The 16,704-nt window shown below is 37.8% G+C and overlaps 1 protein-coding gene across 3 annotated transcripts in view; it reads left to right on the top strand.

Annotated features, from left to right (window-relative positions):
• grid2ipb (glutamate receptor, ionotropic, delta 2 (Grid2) interacting protein, b) overlaps positions 1-16,704 on the top strand; it is a 35,702-nt gene that overhangs the window by 15,219 nt on the left and 3,779 nt on the right. Inside the window, exons 6-18 of one of the 3 annotated variants that reach the window (XM_073828687.1) lie at positions 1,704-1,789; positions 2,565-2,634; positions 4,969-5,262; positions 6,962-7,113; positions 7,194-7,319; positions 10,183-10,265; positions 10,364-10,508; positions 10,743-11,056; positions 12,111-12,884; positions 12,991-13,078; positions 15,930-16,007; positions 16,185-16,381; positions 16,471-16,626. In XM_073828687.1, coding sequence (XP_073684788.1) covers positions 1,704-1,789; positions 2,565-2,634; positions 4,969-5,262; positions 6,962-7,113; positions 7,194-7,319; positions 10,183-10,265; positions 10,364-10,508; positions 10,743-11,056; positions 12,111-12,884; positions 12,991-13,078; positions 15,930-16,007; positions 16,185-16,381; positions 16,471-16,626 — 2,563 coding nt within the window. Of the gene's footprint in view, positions 1-1,703; positions 1,790-2,564; positions 2,635-4,968; positions 5,263-6,961; positions 7,114-7,193; positions 7,320-10,182; positions 10,266-10,363; positions 10,509-10,742; positions 11,057-12,110; positions 12,885-12,990; positions 13,079-15,917; positions 16,008-16,184; positions 16,382-16,470; positions 16,627-16,704 lie in introns of all 3 variants that reach the window. The other 2 variants (XM_073828686.1, XM_073828688.1) reach the window with 2 other exon arrangements.

Here is a 16,704-nt window from a genome sequence, read left to right as displayed (position 1 = left end):
TGCAAGCAACAACATGACAGCTGTTTAGATTTGGACCAGTAAGTAACCACCTAGAATACCCCAGCAAAGCCCTAGCAACTGCCTACAATAGAACACTCTAGGAATGCCCTAACAACCACCCAGAACACCCTAGCAACTGCAAGAAGAACCATGACAACTGTTTTGATCTGGGCCAGTAAGTAACTACCCAGAACACCCCAGCAAAGTCCTAGCAACCGTTTGGAACACCCTAGAAATTACCTTGCAACCCCCAAGAACACCCCAGCAACTACAAACAACACCATGATAACTGTTTTGATCTGGGCCAGTAAGCAACCCCCCCCAAAAAACAGCAATGCCCTAACAACCACCCAGAACACCTTCAACCACAAAAATACCATGATACCTGTTTTGATCTGAGCCAACTACTCAGAACCAACATCACAACTTTTTTTTTAACCTAGGCCAGTAAGTAACCACCCAGAACACCCCAGCAAAGCCCTAGCAACAACTTAGAACACTATAGCAACTGCAAGCAACACCATGACAACTGTTTTGACCTGGGCCAGAAAGTAACCACCCACAATACACTAGCAAAACCCTTCCAACCACTTAGAACACTCTAGTAATACCCTAACAACATCCAGAACTCCCTAGCAACCACAAATAACACTATGACAGCTTTTTTTGACCTGGGCCAGCAAAAACACCTAGAACACCCCAGCAAAGCCCTATTAACCACCTAGAACAATCTAGCAATGCCCCAGCAAACCATCCAGAACACCCCAGCAACCGCAAATAACACCATGACAACTGTTTTCACATGGGCCAATAAGTAACCACCCAGAACTCCCCAGCAAAGCCCTAGCAACCACATAGAACACCCTAGCAACCGCAAACAACACCATGATACCTGTTTTAATCTGGGCCAACTACTCAGAACCCCCTAGCAACCACAAACAACACCATCACAACTTTTTTGACCTGGGCCAGTAAGTAACCACCCAGAACACCCTAGCAAAGCCCTAGCAACCAATTAGAACACTATAGCAACTGCAAGCAACACCATGACAACTGTTTTGATCTGGGCCAGAAAGAAACCACCCACAATACACCACCCTACCAACCATTTAGAATACTCTAGCAATAACCTAACAACACCCAGAACACCCCAGCAAACCCCTATTAACCACCTAGAACAATCTAGCAATGCCCTAGCAAACCACCCAGAACACCCCAGCATCCGCAAATAACACCATGACAACTGTTTTGACCTGGGCTAATAAGTAACCACCCAGAACACCCCAGCAAAGCCCTAGCAACCACTTAGAACATCCTAGCAATGCAAACAACACCATGACAATTTTTTTGACATGGGCCAGTAAGTAATCACGTAGAACATCCCAGCAAAGCCCTAGCGACCCCTTAAAACACCCTAGCAATGCCCTAGTAACCACCCAGAACACCATAGCAACCACAAGCAATTTTTTTTGACCTGGACAAATACGTAACCACCCAGAACACCCCAGCAAAGTCCTAGTAACAACCTAGAGCACCTTAGCAACATGTGAAAAATCACTCAGAACACCTTAGCAACAACACAATACACCTTAACAATGTGGCCAAATTCTTTAAAAAATAAAAAATCTCATGATGAATATAAGTATTGAATATTATGTAAGTATTTAACATATAAAGTAATGCTTCTCTTGCTTCCTCCACAGAACCATCCGCGTGTACAGGGGTAAGAAGAGTTTTGGGTTTACTCTGAGAGGTCATGCTCCTGTGTGGATCGACTCAGTAATGCAAGGTGTGTATGAATGATTGTGACGCCTACCCACTGACTCTCAGGTGAGTCAGGCTTTTCTGAAGGATTCAGATCTGAGAATTATACATCCTGCCACCTAGCATACAGATCTAGTGCTAGAAATTAATTATTGCTGTCATATTTCTGCCAACAGCCATTGATCAAGTAAATATGTTTTTCTTTATATAAATCACCATCTTCCAGGACACGGCTGTGTTTTGTTACTCAGAATGTGTGCCACGTTGAGGGCTATATCGCTGTAGGCTACAGAGGCGGCTGTAATAAAAAGGCACATGGAAAGCACAGCTGGGGTCAGTGGTTTGTTTTCAAGGGGAATGAAGTGTTTTTGGTGCATTGTGAAAAAGGAAGGAGTGGGCTGTTGTACTAATGAGCAAGCTTTGGGTACATTGGTATTGGAGTCTGCACAATCGTACGCTCTGAGTGGTGAGAGGGCGGTAAGTGTGTGAGTGTCTGCATGACGATATTCGCCCACTGCAGGCCTGTGCTGAGGCTAGTTAACACTGACTCAGCCGCCCGTGTGGGGCTGCTTATAAAAACAAGTAGGAGTCTAGCATCGTGATGAAAAAACTGATTACATTCCCTTTCAGACCTACGACAGGGTATCTTGTAGTGTTTTAATTACAACCAATCACAAAGGACGGCAGTATTACACATCAATGAGATTCACTGAATGATTGTCTGTGGGTTTAGGTGTATTATTAACTGGAAGTGTCTGATGTTTTATTCTCAGTCCCAAACCCATGTTTTCCAATTACAGGTAGTCCAGCCGAGGGGTGTGGCCTTAAACCTGGAGACCGTATATTGTTCCTCAATGGCCTAGACATGAGGTGTGTTTATTTTTGTTATGCTGTGATGTTTTAAAAGCTGCATATCAGTGATATTACAGTAAATATTGTGGAAAACATATCTAAGAATACATAATTCACGTTTTTGTTAAAAAATTGAAGTGATTTATCAAGAAACATGTAATCAAGTTAACCTAATGTGTAGCAATTTAACCTAGCCTAATGATTTTATTTTCATAGAAGGTTTTTCTATTTATTTTTATTTGTTATTTTATGTTTTATTTGGGAAAGACCTAAAAGTGACTTTTTAGTAATATGTGTGACTGTTGTATTGTAATCTAAAGGGAGTTAAGTTTAAATGGTAATTAGGTTGGAAACAAGCTATTATTAGTTCACTATATTCATATTATACATTTATATTATTCTGCTGCTCCTTTACAAACCACCAGCTTTCACAGTTTGTTTGTTTAGGCCTAAATGTAAATCAGTTTCCTCCGGCTATGATTTAGCTGCTTCTTGGCTGTGTAGTTAATCTCAAGAGCACAGCAATTTACTTCATACTGCCTCCGGAAGGGATGACAGGCATAGAATTATGTCAATAAAAAAATTTCACCAACTGTACATTTATTTATAAGTGCTATTTAAGAGAACATGCTACAGTGCCCTCCACTAATATTGGCACCCTTGGTAAATATAAGCAAAGGCGGCTATGAAAATAAATCTGCATTGTTTATCCTTTTGATCTTTCATTTAAAAATATTAAACAATAGAAAGTAGTGGGAATGAATGAAATATCCAACCATAGCCGATTACAAAATTTCTAATGAAGGCAGTCAGGTTTAGACTTTTTGGTGTTGGTATTTGATAGAATCCATGATGCCATCCCTGTTGAAAAAAAAACAGCATATGCTGGTTAGGTAGGTTTTGATGCTGGGATACTGGTTTTAGCAGGATTATGCTGGTCCTAAGTTGGTTTATGCTGGTCTTTTTCTCCTATAATGCCTGATGAATTTGGAGAACGCCTGACAAGTGGTCAAAGACCATTCCTTCATACAGAATCTCTCCAGATCCTTCAGATTCCCAGCTCCATGTTGATGCTTCTTCTCTTCAGTTTATCTCACTCATTTTCTAAAAGGGTTCAGTTCAGGTAACAGTGATGGCCATGGCAGAAGCTTCATTTAGTGCTCAGTGACATTTTTGTGTTAATTTTAATGTTTGTTTTGGATCATTGTCCTGATGGAAGATCCAACCATGCCCGATTATAAGATTTCTAACTGCCTTCGGACCCGCATAAACCATCTTAGGACCAACATAAACCTGCTAAGGACCAGCTTAAACCTGCTAAACACCAGCATCAAAACCTACCTAACCAGCATATGCTGTTTTTTCAACAGGGATGTATCTAAACAAGATGTCCAGGACTTTCAGCAGGAAAATAGGCCCACAACATTAAAGATCCAGCAGTATTTTTAAATGTGGACATTTTTATCCCTGTTTGTTCCAAACCCATCTGGTGCGTTTGTTGTTAAAAAGCTCCTTATTTAGTGTTATCTAACCATAGAAGCCAGTGCTGTTTGAAGTTCCAGTCGTGTCTGATAACTGAATATTCTGGAGTTTGTTTTTGGATGAGCGAGGATTTTTATTGAAGCCCTTCTGAACAACATGTTGTGATGTAGGAGCTGTTTGATTTTTTTTTTTAGGCTTTCTGATCTCAAGACTCTGCAGTTCTCCAACTGTGATCCATGCATTAAGACAATAAAGACAGTCTTCCAGGCAGATTTGTAACATCTTTAGTTGATTGGAACTACTTAATTATTGCCCTGATGGTGGAATAATTTCCAGTGCTTTAGCTGTCTTATTTCAGACACTTGCTATTTTGTGAAGCTCAATCTTGTTCTGCACATCAGAACTATATTCTTTGCTTTTACTCCTTGTGATAACTGATTAAGGGAATTTGGGCTTTGTGTTCCTCATATTTATAATCCTGTGGAACAGGAAATTATGGCTAAACAGTTTCATGGTCCTAGTCACCCTGGTGTGCTAAAGAAATGTAAATATGAATAGGAATACACTTTAGAGAGAATAATTAGAATTTCTAGGGGTGCCAATAACTGTGGCCAGCATGCATTGGAGAAAAACATTTATTTCATAATGAGATTTTCTCTCCACTTTCAGTTGTTTTACTTAAAATAATTTTTTGTTCATTTTTTGATTTAAAGATCAAAGATAAACATTGCAAATTTATTTTCACAGCCAGCTTTGCTCACATTTACCAAGGGTGCCAATATTTATGGAGGTCACTGTATTTGCACCCCATTTTGTCCTATATTATATTATAGTTATATTACACATTAATTCTATTTTATGTACATTTAGGAACTGCTCCCATGAGAAGGTGGTGTCCATGCTGCAGGGCAGTGGTGCCATGCCTACTCTTGTGGTGGAAGAGGGCCCTGTAGACTATCCACTCTCAGATTCAGAGCCGGAGGAGACCCCCACTATCCCCCGCTCACGTTCCCCGGCCCTTAGCTCCCTGCAGTGGGTGGCCGAGATCCTGCCTCCCAGCATCCGCGTGCACGGCCGAACCTTTAGCCAGCAGCTTGAACACCTCCTCACCCTACAAGAAAGATATACCATTTGCAAAGCTCTGGAAACCTTCTTCCAGCACAGGTCAGGTCAAAATTCATCATGGCTGAGTGGGAGAAGACACATGACTTAATGTTTTATTATTCGAGGTTGGCAGTACTGAGATTAAATACCATCTTATCAAAACAAAAATGATTTGTGAGAGTGGCTCCCAGCATGCTTGTGATTAGTGATTAGATTTGGTGGTTTGAGTTGTTTGAGTCTCAACTCTGACTGCAACAGGTCAGGAGTTTGGAATAACAATTTTATAATTTACAGTTGAAGTCAAACGTTTACATACACCTTACAGAATCTGCAAAATAGTAATTATTTTACCAAAATTAGAGGGATCATACAAAATGCCTGTTATTTTTATTTTTATTTAGTACTGACCTGAATAAGATATTTCACATAAAGGAAAATAATTTCTAAAAATTTGTTCAAAAGTTTACATGCACTTGTTTCTTAATACTGTGTTGTTACCTGAATGATCCACAGCTGTTTTTGTTTTGTTCTGTTTTGTTTAATGATAGTTGTTCATGAGTCCCTTGTTTGTCCTGAATTGTTAAAAAAGATGCATTGCCAGTGAGTGAAACCTTTTTGAATTTGAAGGTCAGGGTAAGTTTAATTTCTTTTGTCTTCTGGGGAGCATGTAAGTATCTTCTGTACCTTCTGAAGGGCAGTACTAAATGAAAAAAATATGATATTTAGGCAAAATAAGAAAAACGTACACTTCCTTATTTTGTTCAAAAGTTTACACCCCTGGCTCTTAATGTATCGTGTTTCCTACTGGAGCATCATTGAGCATTTCAACCTTCTATAATAGCTGCATATGAGTCCCTCAGTTGTTCTCAGTGTGAAAAGATGGATCTCAAAATCATACAGCTGGAAAGGGTTCAAATACACAAAAATGCTGTCGTACCTGAAGGACTTTTCTGAAGAACAGTGGGCAGTTTACCAGTTCAGGACAAACAAGGAACTCATGAGCAACTATCACTAAAAAACAAACAAACAAACAAACAAAAACAACTGTGGATCATTGAGGTAACAACACAGTATTAAGAATCAAGTGTATGTAAACTTTTGAACAGGGTAATTAACTATTATTTTCTATTGTGGACTAAATGTAAAAGACTTTTATGTGAAATATCTTATTTAGGTCAGAACTAAATAAAAAAATAACATGCATTATGTATGATCCCTTTTATTTAGGTAAAATAATAACCATTTTGCAGATTCTGCAAGGTGTATGTATAATTTTGTTGAAGTCAAACATAATTATTCCAAATTCCATAATTATTCTTCTCTCAAAACATAATTATTCCAAACGTTTGATCGGTAGAGTGCATTTCTTTTAATTTTAAGATACAATTGTATTTTGTAGTCATGACTTAAGTGACCAATGCAATGTTTGACCAAAACACATACAAGTAAGAAATGTGTTAGCCAATTCTAAGCAACAGAGCTAATTAGCATTTATAGACTGTAACCAACCTGCCATGTGATTACAAATATCATAGCATACTGTTCCCACAGCAAGGGATTTTCAGACACTTGGCAGCAACAAGGCAAATGTGAAAAGCATTCAAAAATAGCTTCAGCCTCAAGCACAAATAGATGCTCATAATCAGGAACAATCTGTGGGTTCTTCCAAATTTAATAAATAATGCTTGCTGGCACGACTTCTTGCTGTGAGAGCAACCCAATTATTTCTAAAATGGCTCCCTCTGTTGAATGTGAACAGGAATGTGGACACACTCATTGTGGATGTGTTTCCAGTGCTGGACACTCCAGCCAAGCAGCTGATTTGGCAGTTCATTTACCAGCTGCTGACCTACGAGGAACAGGAACACTGCAAGAGCAAGATTGCCCGCTTCCTGGGCTTCAAGAGTGCAGGTTAGCTGTGAGTTTACTTTGTGGACGTCAGTGGTTTTCTGCCCTGATTGCATTCTGACTGTGCATGTGTATTACCGCAGAACCAGAGATAGGTCCTGAAACCCACAGACGGAGCAGCTCCATGCGAGTGTCAGGTACCTCTCACAAAAACACTGTGAGAGAGAGAAGCTCAGACGACTGCATTATTGGCACCCACCTGGGAATGGGTATGTCATTTTTTGCCCATCAGTGTTTTGGATTTAGACTAAAAAGCAGGATCCAAAACTAACTTTTTTTTACACTAAACAAACACTGCTATTTAAAAGTTTGGGATCAGTAAGATTTTTAATGTTTTTTAAAGAAGCCTCTTATGCTCATCAAAGTTCCATTTATTTGATCAAAAATACAGAAAAAAGGTAATATTATGAAATATTATTGCAATTTAAAATAACATTTTTCTATTTTATTATACTTTAAAATCAAATTTATTACTGTGATACAAAGCTAAATATTCAGCATCATTATTCCAGTGTCACACAATCTTTTTATCCAAATAAGTTTTTACTATATATATATATATATATATTTTTCAATTTAACACATCCTTGCTGAATAAAAGTAATAATTTCTTTCAAAGAAAGAAAGAAACAAACAAACAAACAAAGAAAGAAAATAAAATAAAAATGATTTCTATTTTAAATAAACCATGTTCTGTTTTCCATGTTTTATTAATTAAAGAATCCTGAAAAAAGTATCACAGGTTAAAAAACACTTGTGCTGCTTAACATTTTTGTGGAAATAGTGATACCTTTTTCAGGATTATTTGGTCAATAGAAAGTAAAAAAAAAAAATAAAAAAAAAATATTTGAAAACATATACATCTTTTTGTCACTTTTGGATAATTCAATGCATCTTTTCTGAATTAAAGTATCAATTTCTCTATCTCAAAAACAGATTTACCTCAGCCTTTTGAATAGTAATATATTTATTTATTTACTTGCCAAAATCAATTTTTACACTTTGGATTAAGATTGTTAATTTTGGATCCTGCTCATAGTATGATTTAGAACGTCTCGTCGATATAATTGGTCACCTTCGATGTCACATCTGTCACCGGCAAATTGAGAATCTTGCTAGAAAGACCCAATTTATCGGTCAACGGCATGACATCGAAAGTGACCGACTGAAAGGGAATGTCTCGTTTACTTATGTAACCCTCGTTCCCTGAAGAAGGGAACGGAGATGTCACCGACCGGATTTCAAAAGTGACCAATTCAAAGGGAACGTCTCGGTTACTTGTGTAACGCTCGATCCCTGAAGGAGGGAACGGAGAAATTACGATGATGAGTGATGAATTGGGAATCTTGGGAATGACATTGAAAATTACTAACTGAAAGGGAAAGTCTCGGTTTCCTCATTCTCTTTCATTTGGTCACTTTTGATGTCACACTGGTGACCGACAAATTGGGAGTCTCACCAGAGAGAGCTAATTTGTCAGTCACTGGCGTGACATCAGAAGTGACTGACTGGAAGGGAACGTCTCGGTTACTTGTGTGACCCTCGTTCCCTGAAGAAGGGAACAGAGACATCAGTCGGTGACCGATGAATTGGGAATTTGTCACTGTTGTGATGTCAAAAGTGACCGACTGAAAGGGAACCTCCTGCTTACTTGTGTAACCCTCGTTCCCTGAAGGAGGGAATGGAGACTATCTTGCCAGAGAGACCCAATTTGCCGGTCACCAGTATGATGTAAAATTTGAACGACTAAAAAGGAATGTCTCGCTTACTTGTGTAGCCCTCGTTCTCTGAAGGAGGGAATGGAGAGTATCTTGCCAGAGAGACCCGATTCGACGGTCACCGGTATGACGTCAAAAGTGGACGACTGAAAGGGAACATTCCGGTTACTTGTGTAACCCTCGTTCCCCGAAGGAAGGAACAAAGACGTCTAGTCGGTGACCACCGAAAATGACGAAAATGACCAACTGAAAGGGAATGTCTCGGTAACCCTCGTTCCCTTTCAGTTGGTCACTTTTGATGTCACATTAGTGACAGATGAATTGGGAATCTCGCCAGAGAGAAAGTGATCAACTGAATGGAACATCTCAGTTACTTGTGAAACCCTCGTTCCCTGAAGGGGGAAATGGAGATGTCACATAGGTGACCGGTGAACTGGGAATCTCACAGGAATCTTGCCAGAGAGATTTGAGGGAACATCTCAGTTACTTGTGTATCCCTTGTTCCTTGAAGGAGGGAACAGAGATGTCACATCGGTGACTGACGAATTGGGAATTTCACCAGAAAGAGCCAATTCGTCGGTCACCGTTGTGATTTCGAAAGTGACCGACTGAAAGGGAACGTCTTTCTTACTTGTGTAACTCTCATTCCTTGAAGGAGGGAACAGAGATGTCACATTGTTGATCAACGAACTGGGAATCTCGCCAGAGACATCATGTTGGTGCTTATGTAGAAAAGGTAAGACGAATTGGGAATCTCGCCAGAGAGGTCCAATTTATTGTCACTGCCATGACGTCAAAAGTGACTGACTGAAAGGGAACGTCCTGGTTATTTGTGTAACCCTCGTTCCCTGAAGGAGGAAACTGAGACATTACGTCGATGTGACATCGAAAGTGACCAACTGAAAAGGAACGATCTCAGTTACCTAAAGTAGGGAATGGAGACTACATGTCAGTGACCAACGAATTGGGTCTCTGGTGAGACTCCCATATCGTCGGTCACCAATGTGATGTTGAAAGTGACCAACTGAAAGGGAACTGATATAGGCCAATAAGTTTATATAGAATACTGTTAATGCTATGCATTGCTCCATTGTAACATTTGTTCCGCTAGTCGTGTTCTGTCATTCTTGTGGGGTAAACAAGGAGTCAGAATTGTTCTCAGCCATCTTTATGATTCACCAGCATCTATTAAGCAAAAGCTATAAACTGCTTGCAAGCGCAGTGCGCCTCAGCCACCTACCGCCCAGACCTGCTGCTGAAGCTGACTGCCCTCAGTCTCTTTTTAGCTCCTGAAGGGCAATCAGCTATCTGTGCACATGCTCTGTTTCTGGAAAGTGCTCTCTCTGTGTCTCAGGAACATTTACTGACCCTGTGACTCCAGAGGAAAGACAGTGTGGGGATGGGACTTCCTTCCCAGAGTCCCCAGATCTCAACCACGTGGGTACCATTTACTGCTCATCCGCAATTCATTGCATTGTCATCACTGCTGTTATGAAACCATGCATAGTCTCATCTAACCACGCCCCAACCCGTAGATGTCAGGAGTGTACACGGAGCTTGAGAACCTGTTTCCAGGGAAGAGCAACCAGTCTCTCCAGAGTCACTCCTCACCCAGGGCTGTCGGCATGGGCCACGCTGAGAACAATACATACACTCAGTCTTTCACGCTTAGTAACACAGGTATTCTGAGCTTATTCTCATATTTACAATTGTCACATGGTGCCTCAGTAAAAAAAATGGCTGTGCAAGACCTGTGTGACAATTTGACACTAAATGTGCTTGCGTATGTAGATAATTTAAGATTTTAAGAATTTAATGTATTAGCATGTTAAAGTTTTTAGAGTATTTAATAAGATCTCTCTTAAGTATTCCTATGTACTATAAATGTTCCTCATGATTTTGTTGATTTTGCAGGGAACCGTAAGTCAGGTCTCTCTCTTACATGGACTGAATCTTTTCCGGGCCCTCAGTTTGAGCCTTACCAGCAGACTGTTCCTTCTCCAGACAGTGTGGACTCTAATCCTTATGTTAGTTTAGACAGTCCCCCTGCTTCCCCTTTGCCTTCTGATGAGCCCAGTCCTCTGCCCCAGCGTAGGAAGCTCTTTACCTTCTCACGTCCACCTCGCAGCCGAGACACTGACAAGTTCCTGGATGCTCTGAGCGAGCAGTTGGGCCACCGGGTCAATATCGTGGATGACTTTAAGGGAGGAGAGAATGACTATGAGGAGGTTTGTGTCAGACACACAAAGAGATTATTATATCTAGGTCAATTAAATGTCACAAAAATATAATAATAAAATATTCACAAACAATTATTTAATTGTAGAATTATACACATTTTATTTTATTATTATTATTATTTTTTTCCATTCTACAAAAAAATGCCAAAATGTTTCTCTCCAATGTACTAAAACTGGAGGGTTTATTTTATTTTATTTTATTTTTTTATTTTATTTTATTTTCCGTCCATCCATTTTCCAAACCTCTTGTCCGATAAGTTCACATTGCTTATTTTATTTTATTTCATTATTTTATTTGATTATATTTTTCTTCCATCCATTTTCCAAACCTCTTGTCCCATAAGGTCACATAGTTTTTTATTTTATTTTATTTATTTTATTTTTTCTTCTATCCATTTTCCAAACCTCCTGTCCTATGAGGTCATATTGCTTATTTTATTTTATTTTATTTTATTTTATTTTATTTTATTTATTTTATTTTATTTTATTATTTTTTTCTTTCATCCATTTTCCAAACCTCCTGTCCTATGTAAGGTCACTTTGCTTATTTTTTTTATTATTATTTTATTTCATTTCTCTTCCATCCATTTTCCAAACCTCCTGTCCTATGAGGTCATATTGCTTATTCATTTATTTTATTTATTTTTTTATTTTATTTTATTTTATTTTATTTATTTTTTTATTCCATCTATTTTCCAATCCTCCTGTTTTATGTAAGGTAATTGTGCTTATTTTAATAAGCAAATTTATCCTTTTTTCAAACCTCTTGTCTGATAAACTGACATTTCTTATTTTTTTTATTTTTTTTTTATTTTACTTTTTTTATCTTCCATCCATTTTCCAATCCTCCTGTCTTATGTAAGGTCTTTATTTTATTTTATTTATTTTATTTTATTTTATTTTAATTTATTTTATTTTCAAACCTCCTCTCCTATAAGGTCACATTTCTTGTTTAATTTTATTTTAGGATAAGCAGTATATACATTTACGTACCATAAATTGTTGTTTTTTTAAGCCCTGATTGTCTTTGTGACACCGGCAGATGAGTTTCCAGGATGAACAAGAAGTAAACATGCTGCCTCATGAGTTAAGCAGTGCCAGCAGTGAAGACCACAGCAGCAGCGATGACTCCACCTCAGTCTCCTACTCCTCAGGCTCTGACCACATCCCCCCTCCCCCTCAGAGCCCTCCGCCCCCACCACCTCCCATCCAGTTCACCGACCCACCCTCGCCCCTTCCCCTCACCCCAGAGCACTTACCCCAACCTCCCCCGGCCTTCCAGCACCACCCCATCATAGCTCCGCCCCCACCTCCACCTCGCCCCTTCCTCACTAGCCGGCCCTCGTTTCACAAGGTGCTGCCCACAAGTGGGGAGCTCAGGACCCAGCACACCCATCTTCGACGCTCCTCTCCCCAGCCCAGTGCTCAATCCGTTCTCCAGCTGCACCAACCGAAAGCTCACCCCATCCTACAGTCATCCCCGCAAACCTCCCCTCAACCACCACACACAACCACAAAGCACACTCACCTGCGGCATCCCACCCAGTCCATCTACCAGAGCCAGCAGACCTCGGTTACCAGAACCTCCCCTAACCTGACTAAACAAAAGAGCCTCCATTCACAATCTTCTCAACAAAGCTTTGAAGGTACGCTCTCATCCAAGGTTCCTCCACCTCCGCCACCTCCTCTGCCCCCACCTTGTGAACCTCCACCTTTGCCCAAAGCCAGCCCGAAAGCCTCTGACAACAACCACATGAGCGTGAAGAGGCTGCGCTGGGAGCAGGTGGAGAACTCTGAAGGAACTATCTGGGGACAGGTTGGTTAGTGATACATAACAACCACAGTGCACTTCAGAATCATGCTGAAGTGTAGGCGCAGGTCATGTGATGATCCATTACTAAGTTTTCCCCTCTGTTTTCTAGCTTGGAGATGATCCTGAATATCATAAACTCAGTGACATGGTCAAGTACCTGGATTTGGATCTGTACTTTGGCACACAGAGGAATTCCAGTAAGTTCTGCATTTTGTTATGGCTGGTTTAATGTAGTATTGCATGTATACATGATCATCCCCTTATTATACAGAGTTGTGAATAAGTGTTTGCCCCTTGTCTGATTTTCTGTTTATACACTGAATATCTTCAGATCATCAGCTTAATCTTAGGAATGTAAACCAAAACCCTTCATGAACAAAAAACACAACAATATACACTACCAGTCAAAAGTTTTCGAAAAATGTTTTTTTTTTTAAGTTTCTTCTGCTCAACAAGCCTGAATCTATTTCATCCAAAGTACAGCAAAACAGTCGTTTTTAAAAATATTTTTACTATTTAAAATAACGGTTTTCTATTTAAATATATATTTTAAAATGTAATTTATTCCTGTGACCAAAGCTAAATTTTCAGCATCATTACTTCAGTCTTTAGTGTCACATCCTTCAGAAATCATTCTAATATGCTGATTTGCTGTTCAAGTAACATTTATTATTATTACTGTTATTATTAATATTTAAGACAGTTGAGTACATTTTCTTTTAGGATTCTTTGATTAATAGAATTTTCCAGAGATCAGCATTTTTCTAAAATAGAAAGCTTGGAGTCAGGAAATGATAAAAAATTAATACTTTGCTTTAAATTGATCAAAAGACATTTATAATGTTAGATTTCTATTTCAGATAAATGCTGTTCTTCTGAACTTTCTATTCTTTAAAGAAACCTGAGAAGATCTACTCAGCTGTTAATAATAGTAATAAATGTTTTTTCAGAAGCAAATCAGAATATTAGAATGATTTCTGAAGGATTGTGTGATTGGAGTAATAATGCTAAAAATTCAGCTTTGAAATCACAGGAATAAATTACATTTTAAAATATATTCAAACAGAAAACAGTTTTTTAAATAGTAAAAATATTTCTAAATGTTACTATTTTTGCTGTACTTTGGATCAAATAAATGCAGGCTTGGTGAGCAGAAGGCACTTCTTTAAAAAACATTAAAAATCTTACTGTCTAAAAACTTTTGACTGGTAGTGTACATATATCTTTTATATATTTAAATGCTTCCTGTATTGTGGGTCTGAGTGTTTCAGATCATGGTGAAGATTTTTTTTTTTCATAATTTAGGAGTTTAATTATTATTTAATTATTTAATGCAATATTTTTTACATTTATTAGATAGATTATATTTATTCATCAATATATTCATTTATTTTATTATTTATTGAATTTATTACACCACACTTCAACAGTTTAGTGGTAAGATGTTTTTTTTTTGCTTTTTTATGTTTTTGAAAAAGTCTTTTTTTAAGTATCCAAATTTAAAATAACTCTTTTCTATTTTAATATACTTAAAATGAAATTTCACAGTCCTTCATTTGGTGCTAGAAAACATTTACTTAAAATTTTCTTATTTAATGCATCCTTGCTAAAAAATAATTTGTATATTAGCATAATAATTAGTATAAAAAGTATTAATTTTTTTTATTTATATATATATATATATATATATAATTTATTTCTGTGACAGCACTTCATTTTTATTAGCCATGTCTTCAGTGTCACATGATCCTTCAGAGATTATTCTAATATGCTAAATTATTATCAGTGTGGAAACTGTTGTGCTGCTTAATATATTTTGCGACCTGTGATTTTTTGGTAAATAAAAAGTTGAAAAGAACAGCATTTATTCAGAATAGAAATCTATTCTAACAAGTCTTTACTATCACTTTTTATCTATTTAACACATCCTTGCTGAATTAAAGTATTAATTTTTTTTTCAAAAATAGAAAGAAAAAAAATTCTAAATTACTGACCCAAAACATTAAACAGTAGTGTATATTGTTATAAAAGATTTCTATTTTGAATAAATGCTGTTCTTTTAAACTTTTTATTTATCAAAATCCTGAAAATTCCCCCAAAGTTCGCCCCAAAACTACTGTTTCCAACATTGATTAAAAATCAGCATATTAGAATAATTTCTGAAGGATCATGTGACTCTGGATACAGAAGTAATGATGCTAAAAATTCAGCTTTGCTTCACAGGAATAAATTATAATTTAAAGTATATTCAAATAGAAAACTGTTATGTTAAATTGCAATAATATTTCACAAAAATATTTTTTTTTCTGTATTTTTGATCAAATAGATCAGCCTTGATGAGCTTCTTTTAAAAAAACTGGTAACACTTTACAATAAGGTTCATTAGTTAACATTATTTAAAAACATTAGTTAACATGAATTAATAATGAACTGCACTTATACAGCATTTATTAAACTTTGTTAATGTTAATTTCAACATTTACTAATACATTATTAAAATCTTGTTAACATTAGTTAATGCAGTGTGAACTAACATGAACAAACAATGAACAACTGTATTTTCGTTAACTAACGTTAATGAAGATTAGTAAATACAGTAACAAATGTATTGCTCATGGTTAGTTCATGTTAGTTAGTACATTAACTAATGTTTAATTAATGAACCTTATTGTAAAGTGTTACCAAAAAACTTTTTGAGCTGGAGTGTATATGTAATGCCATCATTTACACTTGAAATTCAGACAGAGGCAAAGACTTTTAGTGACATCTCAACATTGTCTGTACATGGCATCCACTTGTGGCATCCATTTTGTATCTTGTCATTTTGATGCTGAAAATGAACTCAATTACCTTGTCTATTTTTGTACTTTTCAGCTCATTTCACATGGAGAGCTACTGTATGTCTGTCTCAGAACCCATCATTCTCATCCAGTTATTGTCATCCCACAGCCTCCTTTCAGTCTCTTAACCCTCCATATATTGTCTCCACACTGGTGCAAGAAGAGCTCATCCTTACACTGTTATTAAATGTGTCAGTCTCTCTTCCAGAGCCCACCTTCCTGCCCGAGAACTTTAAAAAGAAAGACGTGGTTGAGATTCTCTCCCATAAAAAGGCCTACAACGCCTGTGAGTATGAGTAGGGTTGTGTTGAAGTGCTCTGGCTTGAATCAGGTTTGTTGTCTCGTGTGACGTATGTGTTGGAGTAGGTTAAAGAGGTGCTATAGGTATTTGCTGTTGTGTGGGAATTTTTCCAAAGAGAAGGTTACGAATCCATGTCTCATCACACCTGGCTGCCCTGTTCAGCTATCCTCATAGCGCATCTGAAGCTGTCTCCGAAGGAGCTCCGAGAAATCCTCATGACCATGAGCACTGAGCGTCTGGAACCCGCACACATTAAACAACTGTTGCTTTATGCTCCCGATGATGAGGAGGTCAAACAGTTTCAGCATTACGACCAGGACCCCTCCAAACTTAGTGAGCCCGACCAGTTTGTCCTACAGGTGCTGTTTTACTTCATTTACAGCTGTTTTGTCAGTTCTGTTAGAGTTAATGTCAGTATTAATGGATTTCTTGTGGGCTTGGTCTACAGATGCTACTAGTTCCTGAGTATAAAACCAGACTGAGGAGTCTTCTTTTTAAAACCACTGTGCAGGAGAAAACAGAAGAAATGAGAGGCGCATATGAATGCATATACAAAGCCTCATTAGAGCTTAAAAACAGCAAGAGGTTGGCCAAGATCCTGGAGGTAAAGGCAGATATGCAGATATATCTTTTTACATTTTAAACATTTGCTTTTTATTTAAATGTTATTCTCACAGTATGT

Source organism: Garra rufa, chromosome 22 (genome assembly GCF_049309525.1).
Source record: "Garra rufa chromosome 22, GarRuf1.0, whole genome shotgun sequence".
Taxonomy (NCBI): Eukaryota; Metazoa; Chordata; class Actinopteri; order Cypriniformes; family Cyprinidae; genus Garra; species Garra rufa.
Note: the sequence above shows the minus strand (reverse complement) of the source record. Positions and strands in the feature narration are given on the sequence as shown.